Source organism: Python bivittatus, unplaced genomic scaffold, assembly GCF_059951505.1.
Source record: "Python bivittatus isolate LINGU-HERP-01145 unplaced genomic scaffold, Pbiv_v1 ctg000980_np1212, whole genome shotgun sequence".
In the NCBI taxonomy this organism is placed as follows: Eukaryota; Metazoa; Chordata; class Lepidosauria; order Squamata; family Pythonidae; genus Python; species Python bivittatus.
Genome location: NW_028277125.1, coordinates 57,292,501 through 57,306,414, shown reverse-complemented (window position 1 = coordinate 57,306,414; position 13,914 = coordinate 57,292,501). Strand labels below are relative to the sequence as shown.

The window sequence follows — 13,914 nt, the reverse complement described above, 5'->3', positions numbered from 1 at the left end:
ACAACTTACAGATCATTTTCATGCAGGCGTTGGCCTAATTTAAAACCCCTCTTCAATAGTTAAATTTAGGCACCTGGTAAAAGTTAACTGTCTCTTCCTTTCGTATGTTCTGTTGCTCAGAAGAGAAAGAAGATATCTTCAGATAGAAAACTATCCACATTTGCCCTACATACTGCCTGCCTTTGCTCTACTACAATGCACCTCTAAACAGATTAGGCCAAGGAACATCACCTTTTGCAGAACTTTCTGCCTTGTTCCTATCCTTAAAAACTAGTGCTGGAAGCTAAGAAAAAATCCTTATCGTCTTTGTTTAATAAGTCTGAAGAGCAGGTAACAGCTGTGACTGGGGGGGAGGGAGACAGTGGGGGAGCCTTTTGCACAACATCATCTTGTACATCAATTGGTATCTGGATGCAATTCAAAGTAATGATTATCACCTATAAAATCCTACATGGCTTAGGACTGGGTTATCAACAGGACCATCTGCTCCTAAGGATATATATGCCATCCCACATGTTCCAACAAAGAAGGCACATTCTGGGTCCCTTCATGGAAGCAATGTCATCTTATGAGACCCAGGAGGTATACCTTCTCTATGGTGGCCCCAGAATATGGTTGGCTCCAGCCCTGCAGGTTGTTAGGGCGGCACTTAAGACCTTACTCTTTCTCCAGGCCGTGGAATCAGGATGATCCAAGTTCCCAATTGATGAGCTGGAGAAGATTTTAGTTCTGATCACCATTTTATTGTTTTAGTATGTTTTAATAAGACACATTAATTTGTATGGATTATGATTTTTTTTCGCTTGTTTTTTGTACATTACCCAGAGCCACTTGGTTTGAGTTGGGCGGCCATACAAATGCTTTAATTAATAAATAAACAACCCAAGTGTCTGCATGTCACTCTAAACAAACCACAGGAGTTCCCATGATTTGTTGCTTGGTTTCAAACACTGGTTTGAAGCAAGTGAGAGTAACAGACAGCAGCACATTGCTCATTCATTCACAGTAAGGCAGAATTCTGAAAACAAAATTGGTTTAGGCTGATATGAGAAGATGGGCATGGAAGCTGAAGTGAAGTCCTTTTTTTGATATGGAAGGTTCCAAACAAGGAACTGCAGCAGAATATTTTATGTGCCCAAAAAAGAGAATCTTCTAGTCCAGGAAGCCTAATTTATTATGATTTAGAAGTTTGTCTGCTACAACCTACTCCTAGCAGCCAGATAAGACTTGTATTGATGTTAGCCACGTATTGCTCAAAAGTAGTAAGACATGCAATGAACCTGATGGGCAGGCATCTAAAACATGATAGATAGATAGATAGATAGATAGATAGATAGATAGATAGATAGATAGATAGATAGATTGATTTCTGAAATAATGGCCCAATACAGCATCATTTTTTAAAAGTTGGATATGCACAGTGGAAATTAAATCCAAGTGGACCATAGCACTTCTGTGCCAAGAGTTCACAGGCACCTACGTATACATACAAAAGAAATCTACAGACATGAGATTTGCATTAGAAGATGTCAGGCATCAAAGAGCCAAAGTGCTGTAATAGGTAAACTGGGATTAGGAGATCAAACTTACATCTACGCCCAACCACAAAAAGCTCACTGAACTGATTTTACCAGGTGGTTGGGAGGACAAAGAATTGGTGAGAGAACCATATTCATTTTGAAACACAGAAACCCTCTTTTTTATTCCTAAATGTAGTTTCTTTTCATTTTTGTCTTGCAGCCAACAGAACTGATACCAGCAACTGTGAAATGACTGACAGTACAAAATTAGGTCTTTTGTCATGCTTTGCACACTTCTGTCAGCTGTTGTTCACCACTTTATTTCAAGTCTAGTCAGCTAAGTGTCTTTCTGCTCATTTGAGCAATATAAAAAAAAAATAGAGGGCATAAACATACAAAATTGACAGTATTTTCTGGGGCAGCAAGAACATAGAACCGGTTGACAAAATAAAACAGACTGCATTTTAATACTGTCATAATTAGCCTGCAAAAGAATCCCTGTGAGTTGGTGCCAAGAATAAATGGCGTGATTTAGTGCAGGTTTTCATCCAGTAGCCCATTTACCATTTGGTTGATCAGAAGGCATGTGGTTTATTGGACAATAAGCTGGCACAGTTCTCATTAATAAAGTGGAAGGAGAGCACAGATTTTCAAGAAGTTTGGGTGATGCATGCCTGGACATTTCTAAATAGATGGACTATAAATCTGTATCAGCTGTTCAGCAACTTTTTCCCTTAAGAAGTAAGATTTTCCCTAAAGAAGATTCAGGTGGGAATGGGGATAGTTAGTACCTTTCCCAAGAAATATAGAAGAGAAAGAAATGAGGGAATTCTGTAATCATCAGTATTCAATTACTAGCTAAATGTGTCTCTCAATCAACAAAAAGAACAAAAATTGATTCTTCTGGTGGGTGTATCAGAAGATGTACAAATGGACAATTGAACTATTAATTGGTTGGAATAACTATCCTATGATGAAAATGTAAAAAATCTGGAATTAAAAAAGGACTAAGCAGTTAAACGGCCCCGACTCTTTTGGCTTTTCAGAAGGCCTTGAAGGCCTGGCTTTATGCCCACACCTGGGGCCCTGAGCGTGCAAAGAGCTCCATTTCATGGTTGTGCTGACACCAAAGTTTTTAAAAGATCTCTTGGCTGTATTTATATTTAATTTTCTATATTGTTTTAATTGTTTGCTTGTTTTTATTACTGTTAGCTGCCTAGAGTCACTGGTCTGAGATGGGTGGCTATATTGAATGAATGAATGAATGAATGAATGAATGAATGAATGAATGAATGAATGAATGAATGAATACTATACACTGCTTTAGGAAAGCCTAACAAATATATTCCCAAACACTGAGTAGAAGATGCAACTTCACATTGCAACTATTTAATTGACAACCAGAGCATAGAAGACACAGGGTTTTGACTGATCGTCTTAAAATTTTCTTCGCCAGTAAATTGACATCATGTTACATATTAGATGTTTCATACATTCCAACTTGAGAGAAAAATAACCAAACTTAATACTGAACTACAGTAAGCTGTTTTAACTCATTTAAGAAATGGATTGTGGATGATGTCAACTTTTATCATTTTGTGAGATAACTAACTAGATTTTCCTAATGCATTTTCCAAAGCAAGGAAAGGAAGAAACAACAGCAACAACAACTTCTTTTTTTATTATTCTACAAAGGAAATAGTGTTCTTTAATTAGGAGGGAGGTACATCACGCAGGTTGCCTTTGGATGCAAAAAAAAAAAGGGGGAGCTGTGGAGTCATGGGGAGCTTCACCCTCTTTTACACTGGCCAGATGATCAGTGTGATCAGGAATTATGTCACTTTTCCCCTACCATAAAGCAGAGGGCATGACCCTCAGATTCTGCTAGCTACCTGATCTCCTCAACAGCACTGGAAAACCACTGATCTTGAGCAAGTCCAATGAGAGGAAAGGACACTACTCAAGGTCCTTGAGAGAGCAAAGTGGGAGGGAATGGGAACATCTTTCTGCAAATCTCTAGCTTAACATAGTAAGGATTTGTAAGTAGGGTGCCCTAGGATAACCATCACGTTGTGCTTTTACATAAATATCACACCGCCTCACAATATAATGCAGAGAGTTTACTCCTTCATTTGACAACATATACATGCATATGTGCATATGTAAATCAACCATTACAAAGCAATCCTATTCACTGAGAAGGAAGTTCCACTGTATTACGCAGGACTTAATCTCTCATATGTGCATTTAGGACTGCAGATGTAAGAGGCAGACTCAATTTATACAATCTTGTATGATGGTGAGGTTTTGTTAATTTGCCAATAGTTTGTTGGTAGGGAAAAACAGAGCAGAGTGGACAGTGACAGAGAAGCAACTTATTTTGAGAATTTAAAGGAATTTACACAGAACCTTTGGTAAATTTGGACAGCAGCCATCTTAACAACAATGATTCCATTTTACTTCTTTCTGAAAAGTGGATTATTACTCATTCATATGCAATACACTTAGAGAACTGACATTTTCTTAAAAGGTGGACAGCATCATGCATACAATAACAATATTCATTTGCACTGTTCAGTTTATAATTTGTCATATATAACCATCTGCCCACCGTGTTACTGTGTGTGCTTCTCTGTGTGGTGTGTGCATGTACATGTATCTTTTTTCCATCAAGAACAATAATGATCATATCTTTGACACAAAATATACTGTATTTTCTGGCTTCAAATAATAACATTCAAATAAAATAAAATTAAACTACAAGTACTTGACATAAATACTCCCATGTATTTAATTAAATTTCTCTTCTGTTACCTTAACAGTTGCCCTTCAAAGACAGTATCTTTGGAGGAATTCTGGGAAAGCGGACCCATATTTAAAAAAAAAAAAAAATCCCGCACAACCTGTGGGACATTGTATTCACTGCAACTGACCAACAGTATTGAGTGATCTAAAAGGGCTTAATAGCCAAAATGCTATTAAACAAGGGCTTGTTGTTGTTGTTTAGTCGTTAAGTCGTGTCCGACTCTTCGTGACCCCATGAACCATATTGCGCCAGGCCTTCCTGTCCTTCACTGCCTCCCTGAGTTTGCTCAGTTTCATGCTCATTGCTTCAGTGATGCTATCTAACCATCTCATCCTCTGCCGTCCTCTTCTCCTTTTGCCTTCAATCTTTCCCAGCATCCGGGTCTTCTCCAAAGAGATCTCTCTTCGCATTAGGTGGCCAAAATATCTGAGCTTGAGCTTCATTATCGATCCTTCCAATGAGCAATCAGGGTTGATTTCCTTTAAGATTGACTGGTTTGACCTCCTAGCAGTCCAGGGGACTCTCAAGAGTCTTCTCCAGCACCACAGTTCAAAGGCATCAATTCTTCGGCGCTCGGCCTTTTTATGGTCCAGCTCTCACAGCCATACATTACTACTGGAAAAACCATAGCTTTGACTATGCGGATCTTTGTCGGCAAGGTGACGTCTCTGCTTTTTAATATGCTATCTAGGCTTGCCATAGCTTTCCTCCCAAGGAGCAAGCGTCTTTTAATTTCATGGCTGCAGTCTCCGTCTGCGGTGATCTTGGAGCCCAAATAAATGAAGTCTGTTACTGCTTCCATTTCTACCCCTTCTATTTGCCAGGAATTGATGGGTCCAGATGCCATGATCTTAGTTTTTTTAATGTTGAGTTTCAAGCCAGCTTTTGCACTCTCCTCTTTCACCCTCATCAAGAGGCTCTTTAGTTCTTCTTCACTTTCTGCCATTAGGGTGGTATCGTCCGCATATCTGAGGTTGTTGATGATTCTCCCTGCAATCTTAATTCCGGCTTGTGATTCTTCCAGCCTGGCATTTCTCATGATGTACTCTGCATATAGGTTAAATAAGCAGGGTGACAGTATACAGCCTTGTCGTACACCTTTCCCTATTTTGAACCAATCGGTTGTTCCATGACCGGTTCTAACTGTTGCTTCTTGGCCCGCATACAGATTTCTCAGGAGACAGGTAAGGTGGTCTGGTACTCCCATCTCTTTAAGAACTTGCCACAGTTTGTTGTGATCCACACAATCAAAGGCTTTTGCATAGTCAATGAAGCAGAAGTAGATATTTTTCTGGAACTCTCGTGCTTTCTCCATGATCCAGCGAATGTTGGCGATTTGATCTCTAGTTCCTCTGCCTCTTCGAAACCCAGCTTGTATATCCGGTAGTTCTCGGTTCATATATTGCTGAAGCCTAGCTTGTAGGATTTTGAGCATAACCTTGCTAGCATGTGAAATGAGTGCAATTGTGCGATAGTTTGAGCATTCTTTGGCGTTGCCCTTCTTTGGAATTGGAACGTAAACTGACCTTTTCCAATCCCGTGGCCACTGTTGCGTTTTCCAAACTTGCTGGCATATTGAGTGCAGCACTTTAACACCATCATCTTTTAGTATTTTAAATAACTCAGCTGGAATACTGTCATCTCCACTAGCTTTGTTGTTAGCAATGCTTCCTAAGGCCCACTTGACTTCACTCTCTAGGATGTCTGGCTCAAGGTCAGTGATCACACCAGCGTGGACATCAGGGACATTAAGATCTTTCTTGTATAGTTCTTCTGTGTATTCTTGCCACCTCTTCTTAATCTCTTCTGCTTCTGTTAGGTCCCTGCCTTTTTTGTCCTTTATCATGCCCATCTTTGCACTAAACGTTCCTTTCATATCTCCAATTTTCTTGAAGAGATCTCTAGTCTTCCCCATTCTATTGTTTTCCTCAATTTCTTTGCATTGTTCATTTAAGAAGGCCTTCTTATCTCTCCTGGCTATTCTCCGGAAATCTGCATTCAGTTGCTTATATCTTTCCCTTTCACCCTTGCTTTTCGCATTCCTTCTTTCCACAGCTATTTGTAAAGCCTCATCAGACAGCCATTTTGCTTTCTTGCATTTCTTTTTCTTTGGGATGGTTTTAGTTGCTGCCTCCTGTACAATGTTACGCACCTCCGTCCATAGTTCTTCAGGCACTCTGTCTACCAAATCTAATCCTCTAAATCTATTCATCACCTTCACTGTGTACTCACAAGGAATATGATCTAAGTCATACCTGAGTGGTCTAGTGGTTTTCCCTACATTCTTCAATTTAAGCCTAAATTTTGCAGTAAGAAGCTCATGATCTGAGCCACAGTCAGCTCCTGGTCTTGTTTTTGCTGTCTGTATAGAGCTTCTCCATCTTTGACTGCAAAGTATGTAATCAATCTGGTTTCGGTATTGACCATCTGGTGATGTCCATGTGTAGAGTCGTCTCTTGTGTTGTTGGAAAAGAGTGTTTGCTATGACTAGCTTGTTCTCTTGACAGAACTCTATTAGCCTTTGCCCTGCTTCATTTTGTACTCCAAGGCCAAATTTGCCTGTTATTCCGATTACTCCTTGACTTCCTACTTTAGCATTCCAATCCCCTATGATGAAAATGACATCTTTTTTTGGTGCTAGTTCTAGAAGGTGTTGTAGGTCTTCATAGAAGCGGTCAACTTCAGCTTCTTCAGCATCAGTGGTTGGGGCATAGACTTGGATGACTGTGATATTGAATGGTTTGCCTTGGATACGCACTGAGATCATTCTGTCATTTTTGAGGTTGTACCCCATTACTGCCTTTCCCACTCTCTTATTCACTATGAGTGCAACTCCATTTCTTCTAAGGGTTTCTTGCCCACAGTAGTAGATATAATGGTCACCCAAATTAAATTCACCCATTCCCGTCCATTTCAGTTCGCTGATTCCCAAGATGTCGACGTTCAATCTTGTCATCTCATGTTTGACCACATCCAGCTTACCTTGGTTCATAGATCTTACATTCCAGGTACCTATACAATATTGTTCTTTACAGCATCGGACCTTCTTTTCGCTTCCAGATACATCCACAGCTGAACGTCCTTTCGGCTTTGGCCCAGCCGCTTCACTCTTTCTGGAGCTACTTGGAAATGCCCTCCGCTCTTCCCCAGTAGCATATTGGACACCTTCCAACCTGAGGGGCTCATCTTCCGGCATCATATCTTTTAGCCTTTTAACATTGTCCATGGAGTTTTCTTGGCAAGGATACTGGAGTGGGTTGCCATTTCCTTCTCCAGTGGACCACATTTTGTCAGAACTCTCTGTCATGACCTGTCCGTCTTGGGTGGCCCTGCACGGTATAGCTCATGGCTTCACTGAGTTACGCAAGCCCCTTCGCCACGACAAGGCAGTGATCCATGAAGGGGAAACAAGGGCTAGATAAGCATTTCACCATTAGGCTTGTTGCCTTGCATATTGTGCAGGTCTCTTGTAGATTTTTTGTTTAGAGGCTGCCCAATTCCAAATGACTCTGAGCAACTTATACTTGAAAATCAAGAAACAACAAACCATTGAGAAACAGCACACAGGGGATCAACAACCACTACCACTAAGCCTGGGAGAACATCCAGGCTTTTGAGGACTTTCTGAACATCACCAGGGCGGGAGTCACATGGATTTCTAGGGGAAAGTAGCCACAGAAGGCACATTTCATAGATCCCGATAAATGACACTGACCCAGAGACTTGGAGGGCACCCACTCTACCTGATCTTACCTGATCTTACCAGACAGGCAGAAGTGATAGGAAATAGGCAGTCCCTCAAGTAACCAGGCCCTATGCCATGAAGACATTTATAGGTGATAACCAGCAGCTTAAATTGCATCTGGACGCCAACTGGTAACCAGTACAGCTTCCAGAGCAACAGAGCAGCTTCCATATCATGACATGCCTATGACTGTCCACACCACTGCATTATGGACCACTGCTGTACCTTCTGAATGGTCTTCAAAGGCAACCCCATGTAGAGTTCACTGCAATAGTCCAACCATGAGGTGACTAAGGCACAAGCAACCATCTGAAGGGCTTCCTGATCTAGGAATAGTTGCAACTAGCACACTAATGGATCTGTGTGAAGGCCCTCTTGGCCACAGCTGCTACCTGCTCCTTCAGCAGGGGCTGTGAGTCCAATAATTCCCCCAGGGTGCACATCAATCTCATCCAACGCTAAACATGTAAAGTCCCCAGAACCAGAGAGCCCAAATGGTTGAGTCTGATCCAGACCCGCATATAAGATGACTTATCATTCCACAATATTTCTACCTTTCCTCTATATCAGGGTAGAATTTGTAGCCAAAGACTGATACAGAGCCTTTTTCTTCTTCTTTCTAATATCTCCAAAGTCTTCTCTGACTATGCTGGGTTTAACCCACCCTCATGCCCAGCAGACAGTCAGAAAAATACAAGCCCTGTGCACTGTGTCATTGCCCCATCCAGTGCTTCCAAAGTTCAGTTTGGTGACACTCTCTTTCTCTATCAGATTCTGTCTACCTCATATGTGCCTTCTCGCCCCATATCATCTTGGAAGCAGAAGGAATCACGGCAAAGCACAACATCTGAAAGAACTTACAGGAGGAGTGGATGCTAGGAAAACTTTTCCTCCCTTCTGACACAACATCTGGATCACCAGTACAGTGCATTTCAGAGTTCATTATTCCATCCGGAAAGCAGCGGTAAAAGAAATCGGGACGAGGTCTGCAAGAAACACCAGGAACATTTGATATGGAAGAGCAGTCGTTAGTAAAGCCTCCAAGTGATCATTACATTAAGCTGACTATTTCTGCTGGGGAAGCTCAATTTTTTCTGCTTTCCACTGAGCAAAATGCTGAGGGAAATTAATTAGTTATTTTCATCCAGAGCATTCTGACCATGAAAGCAGTTAATTCTAACTGCCTAGAGTTAAACAGGAGGGCTATATCAGAAGAGCATTTTCAAAACTTAATTGGCTTTTTCAATCTCCTGGAAAAGACCACATGAGGCACTTTTAAAAGGTGAAGGAAACAGGGTTCACAGTGGTGTCATGCAATGAACTGATTTCAATGGAGTTGGGTTTATGGGAGTGGGCAACTAAATTTAGTTCCCTCTACATTTTCCCATACAAGATTTCATTTCTCCAAGCAAAGCAAAAGGGAAGTTGCTTTAAATCTAAAAACTATTGCAGCATTTCCTCTACCTACAGAGGAAAAATCCTGTTTATGCTTCCTTTTCCAGAGAAAAGACACATTTACATTAAAGTATGGTAGACAAGTGCTAGGTTTGTGTTCCTAGGTGCTCCAAACTGATCTAATGTGAAGCACTGCACAGCCCTAATATTTTCTAGATGTCTAAGCAATAGCAACACTTCTACAAGGCATTCATTTTACCAACTCTTCATTTATCCACCCATTAGTTTCTCCATAATTATAAGAACATGTAATAGTAACAGTAATGATGAAAAGCCACCTAATGTCTTTGGGGAGTCAGGCATTCTCCAAATCTAATAATAAATACTACAAGTAGTTATGATTAGAGATAATTATACTAAATTTTATTTATACAAAGTTCTTGCTTGTCATGTCCATCCAGAATCATTATGGCTACCTTGGTGTATATTGAACAGTTACTCAGAACTTACCTCCCCACTATTAATTTAATAGTGTTCGTGCAGAGTCCATTTAAAGCAAGAGCCAAGGAAACAGCTAAAAAAGAAAAAACATATAAAACTACAATATATGCTTTAAATTTGCAATGAGAACTCAGAAATAGGCTGTTACAAACATTGTCAGAAAACTTAACTGATAGTTTGATAACATTAAATATTTTCCATGTTTTTTTTTTCTGTGATCTTTTGGCACAGTCAATTCATATCCCATGCCTCTGGAACCCACAAATTCCTTCTTCAGAGATAAAGATGGATTCGTGTTTGATCCCATTACATCAACAACCAGTCCAGAAACCATTCCTTCATTCTCAATTTACTGCCAGTGAGAAGGGTTATACAAATACGTAACAGGTGTTGATATTCTCCACTCCATATATGCTAGAACAAGTTTCTCCTCCTCTACAATTGAGCTACCAAGATTTGCAGTCTTCATATGTTTTTATAATCGAGGGGCGGGGGGGGGATCTGTTTTTGAGCTCTCTGTTTATCAGCTGGCTTTTTATTGACTTTTGTGTGTGTGTTTTGTGTGCCTCCAAAGTGCTGACTCCTGGTGACTGCCTGGACTAGTCTCTGCAATTTTCTTGGCAACATTTTTGGAAGTAGCTTGCTATTTCTTTCTTCCTAGGGCTGAAAGTATGACTGGCCCAAGGTCATCCAGCTTGGTTCATGCCAAAGACAGAACTACAACTCACAGTCTCCCAGTTTCTAGCCTGATGCCTTAACCACATGCCAAATTGGCTCACTTTACTGACATAAGTAAATTATTTCATCATGTGTAAAGACCTGCTCACTTTTCAAAAAAGTAGTAAGTACTCCATTACCAGAAGAAACCCACACAACTCTGTGGATTACCAAATATCAATGGAAAGCTAGACTGGCAAAGAAATACTGTATCATTCAATAATTGCTTCAGATTTTTCCAGAGGCCCAAGAAAGCTGAAGTTCTTCCATCAATTGTTTTTTAGGACCCTCATAAAATTGGTTGGAAATCCAAATAACTATATTTACCTGAAAGGAAGATGAGAATTTCTCTTCTCAGAAAATGATTACTTTTGAAATGGGAAAGTTCTGTTTTAATCATTAAATATAGACAGATACTGCTGAAAGCAAGGGGATAGATGAAAAGTAGAGCCCTGTAGCTATAATAACAAGCTAGTGTCTATAAGACAAAAAACAGTTTGCTTTTCCTTCTGCAATAATGAGACTCAGAACTAAAAAAACTAATGTTTTGAGCCCATTATTGAAAGCCCTCTCTATCAATGGACTCCATGCAGTTTTCTAGAGTTTGCCCAGTCAGTGAAGCCAAAGCAATAACAATGACTTCTTCCCTCTTTCGTCTCATTGTAGACACTCACTTTCTAGAGTAGAGAGTATTAAGAGACATTGAATTCTGCTAAAACATTGCAAGATTTCATAATGACTAACAGGATTAGAAATCCAAAGCATTCTTGCTGGGAGTAAGGTCCCTGAACTCAGTAGACTTACTTACTTACTTACTGCTGTCTCTCCCTTTTTTCCCCCTTTCCTTCCCTGTCCAGTTAATAGAGAACTCTATTTTGCCGGGGGGGGGGGATGTGGCCTTTGGTTGACTTGTATAGGAACATATTGTTTACATATTGTTCTCTCAGTACACTGTGATAACTTGAGAAGTATTGGTGGAAAGGGGAAATCCCTCTTAAGTGGGGGATAGTAGTGGGGAGGGTGTCCCTGAAGGGCATAAGAATATTTGAGAGATGATGATGATAATAATAATGATTTTCAGTTATTGACCAGTACATATACCAGACTCTTGAAAGGAAGATTTTTAATTTCTCAACATTTTTGGAAATAATTTCCCATCTTTTAAAACAGAATTTAATATTATTCTTAGCATACCTAGCAAAGCTTCTTTAATTTCAGTCTTGTCTGTGCGCCGGATTATTTTCACCACAAAAATGACAGCCAGGGGTGTCAGGAACGAAATAGCCTATGACAGACACAACAACATATTAATTGTTACTGCTGTGTCTCTCCATCAGAAATAATAATTTCCAGTTTGCTTCATTTCGATGGGCTGATGAGCTGTTATTAGTGATTTCCCTGGCTCCATGAAAAGCTGCATGAACCCAAGAACAAATATACTTTTAATTACTATTATTATGAAAAGAGAGAATAAATTCTTAATCTTAACTGATACAAACAAATTAGAGCTGCAGCTGAACAATTATCAGCTGTCAAAATGAAAGCCAAGCTCTAAAGCGGTGGCAATACATTACAAAACATCAGGACACAGATTTTCCAAAAATACTTATGGCTTTAGTATATCCTATATATTTTGTATATGAAACATGTGCATGCTGTATGTTCAGATGTTTCAAAATTAGACTATCCTGTCCAATCCATTTTCTCCCCATAAGAATCTCCTTTCCAGAAAGTATACTTCACAATTCAGCCCCTTTCAATTTCAAAAAGAACTCTAGAGCAGTGTTTCTCAACCGTGGCTACTTTAAGTTGTGTGGACTTCAACTCCCAGCAGACTGGGAGTTGAAGTCCACATATCTTAAAGTAGCCAAGGTTGAGAAACACTGCTCTAGCGTTCTTGTGTGACTTTGCAGCTGATACGTGCATAATTTTCCCCTATACTACTTTTAAAATTGTTACCCTAGACAAATCTCTGATTGTTCCTTTAAAATTCACAAAAATGGTCTCGGAGGTTTACACAGATGTGCTAAACATGCACAGTTGCCCATCTTATCTGAGACAAATATAACAGAACCAAATACTCATGGATTCATGATAGGGTTACATGTGTAATTTCCTTGCTATCTGGCATGAAGGCTCGCCCAGCCTTCACATTCAATGAATCCTGGTACTCAAATATAGAAAGCCTCAGAACAGGCAAACAAGCAAGCAAGAATAACATTATGTTGGCATGGGTGGTTTTATGCAGAAAACTACATCTTTCCTATTTATACTATGTATAAATACTTCCACTTATTTAAGAATCCTAGTTCACCCTTCCACCACCATAACAGATCACTGGAAAAGCTGATCATGTAATAATATGCACCCAACAGTGATAACAGAGTATTAGGAATGATATCATTCAGTGTGCAGAAGAACCTTCTATAAACCTGCATATATAGCTAGATTTTTTTTTCAATTTTTGATTTGTTCCATTTTTCATTTTGTTCATCCTCATTCCATTTTCACAATCATTTGTTCAACCTCCAAGAATTTTGTATGTACCTATTTTCTTGCACATTTCTCCTAATAAATTGTACTGTATATATTTTGCATAGTTATTTTTTTCTCTAAAGAATCCTACTTTTTTAAAAGAAGAGAATGTATCATATTCTGTTGTGGATTTCTCTGCCTTACTATATAGATTTGGGATATACAAGCAGGGCAAACATATAAATTTCATGCTGAATTTCTCTTCCATCTTTAGGAGTGAACAATGCTACAACTTCGGATTAAGGTGAGGGCACTTCTATTTGTTCTGTGTGATAGTGCTTGTTTGTATACCAACTCTTATTAAAGGAATAGTTCAGTAAATGGGATTAGGATAAAAATGAATGAATCCACTGAGGTGGGAACAGGCTGGGATCCAGTGGCCAAGCACTGTCCCTCTCGAGGGCTGACAGAATTTCAGATTCTCATTAAAGTCCACAGAACACACTAAAAAGCTATTCTTGAAATATAAGGAATATCAGGTTTAATGTGGCATGAAGACATACATGCTGACTCAGAATCCCACAGCCCCACATGCATGGTTATAAGCATGTTTGAATCCTTAGCAAGAAATTGTATTGCCCTCTATGTTTCCAGCACCAAAATTTACTTTCATAAGCTGAACACTATGAAAAAAATATAATGGAAAATGAAAACAGTAAACAAATCCATATCATAATTGTAATTTTGTCCTACAC

At 39.5% G+C, this 13,914-nt stretch overlaps 1 protein-coding gene across 1 annotated transcript in view; it reads right to left on the bottom strand.

Moving 5' to 3' along the window:
* PLPP4 (phospholipid phosphatase 4) overlaps positions 1 to 13,914 on the bottom strand; it is a 127,254-nt gene that overhangs the window by 62,714 nt on the left and 50,626 nt on the right. The window contains exons 3-5 of the mRNA XM_088132075.1: positions 11,879 to 11,969; positions 9,977 to 10,040; positions 8,933 to 9,057 (exon numbers count right to left, since the gene is read on the bottom strand). Coding sequence (XP_087988201.1) covers positions 8,933 to 9,057; positions 9,977 to 10,040; positions 11,879 to 11,969 — 280 coding nt within the window. The remainder of the gene's footprint in view (positions 1 to 8,932; positions 9,058 to 9,976; positions 10,041 to 11,878; positions 11,970 to 13,914) is intronic.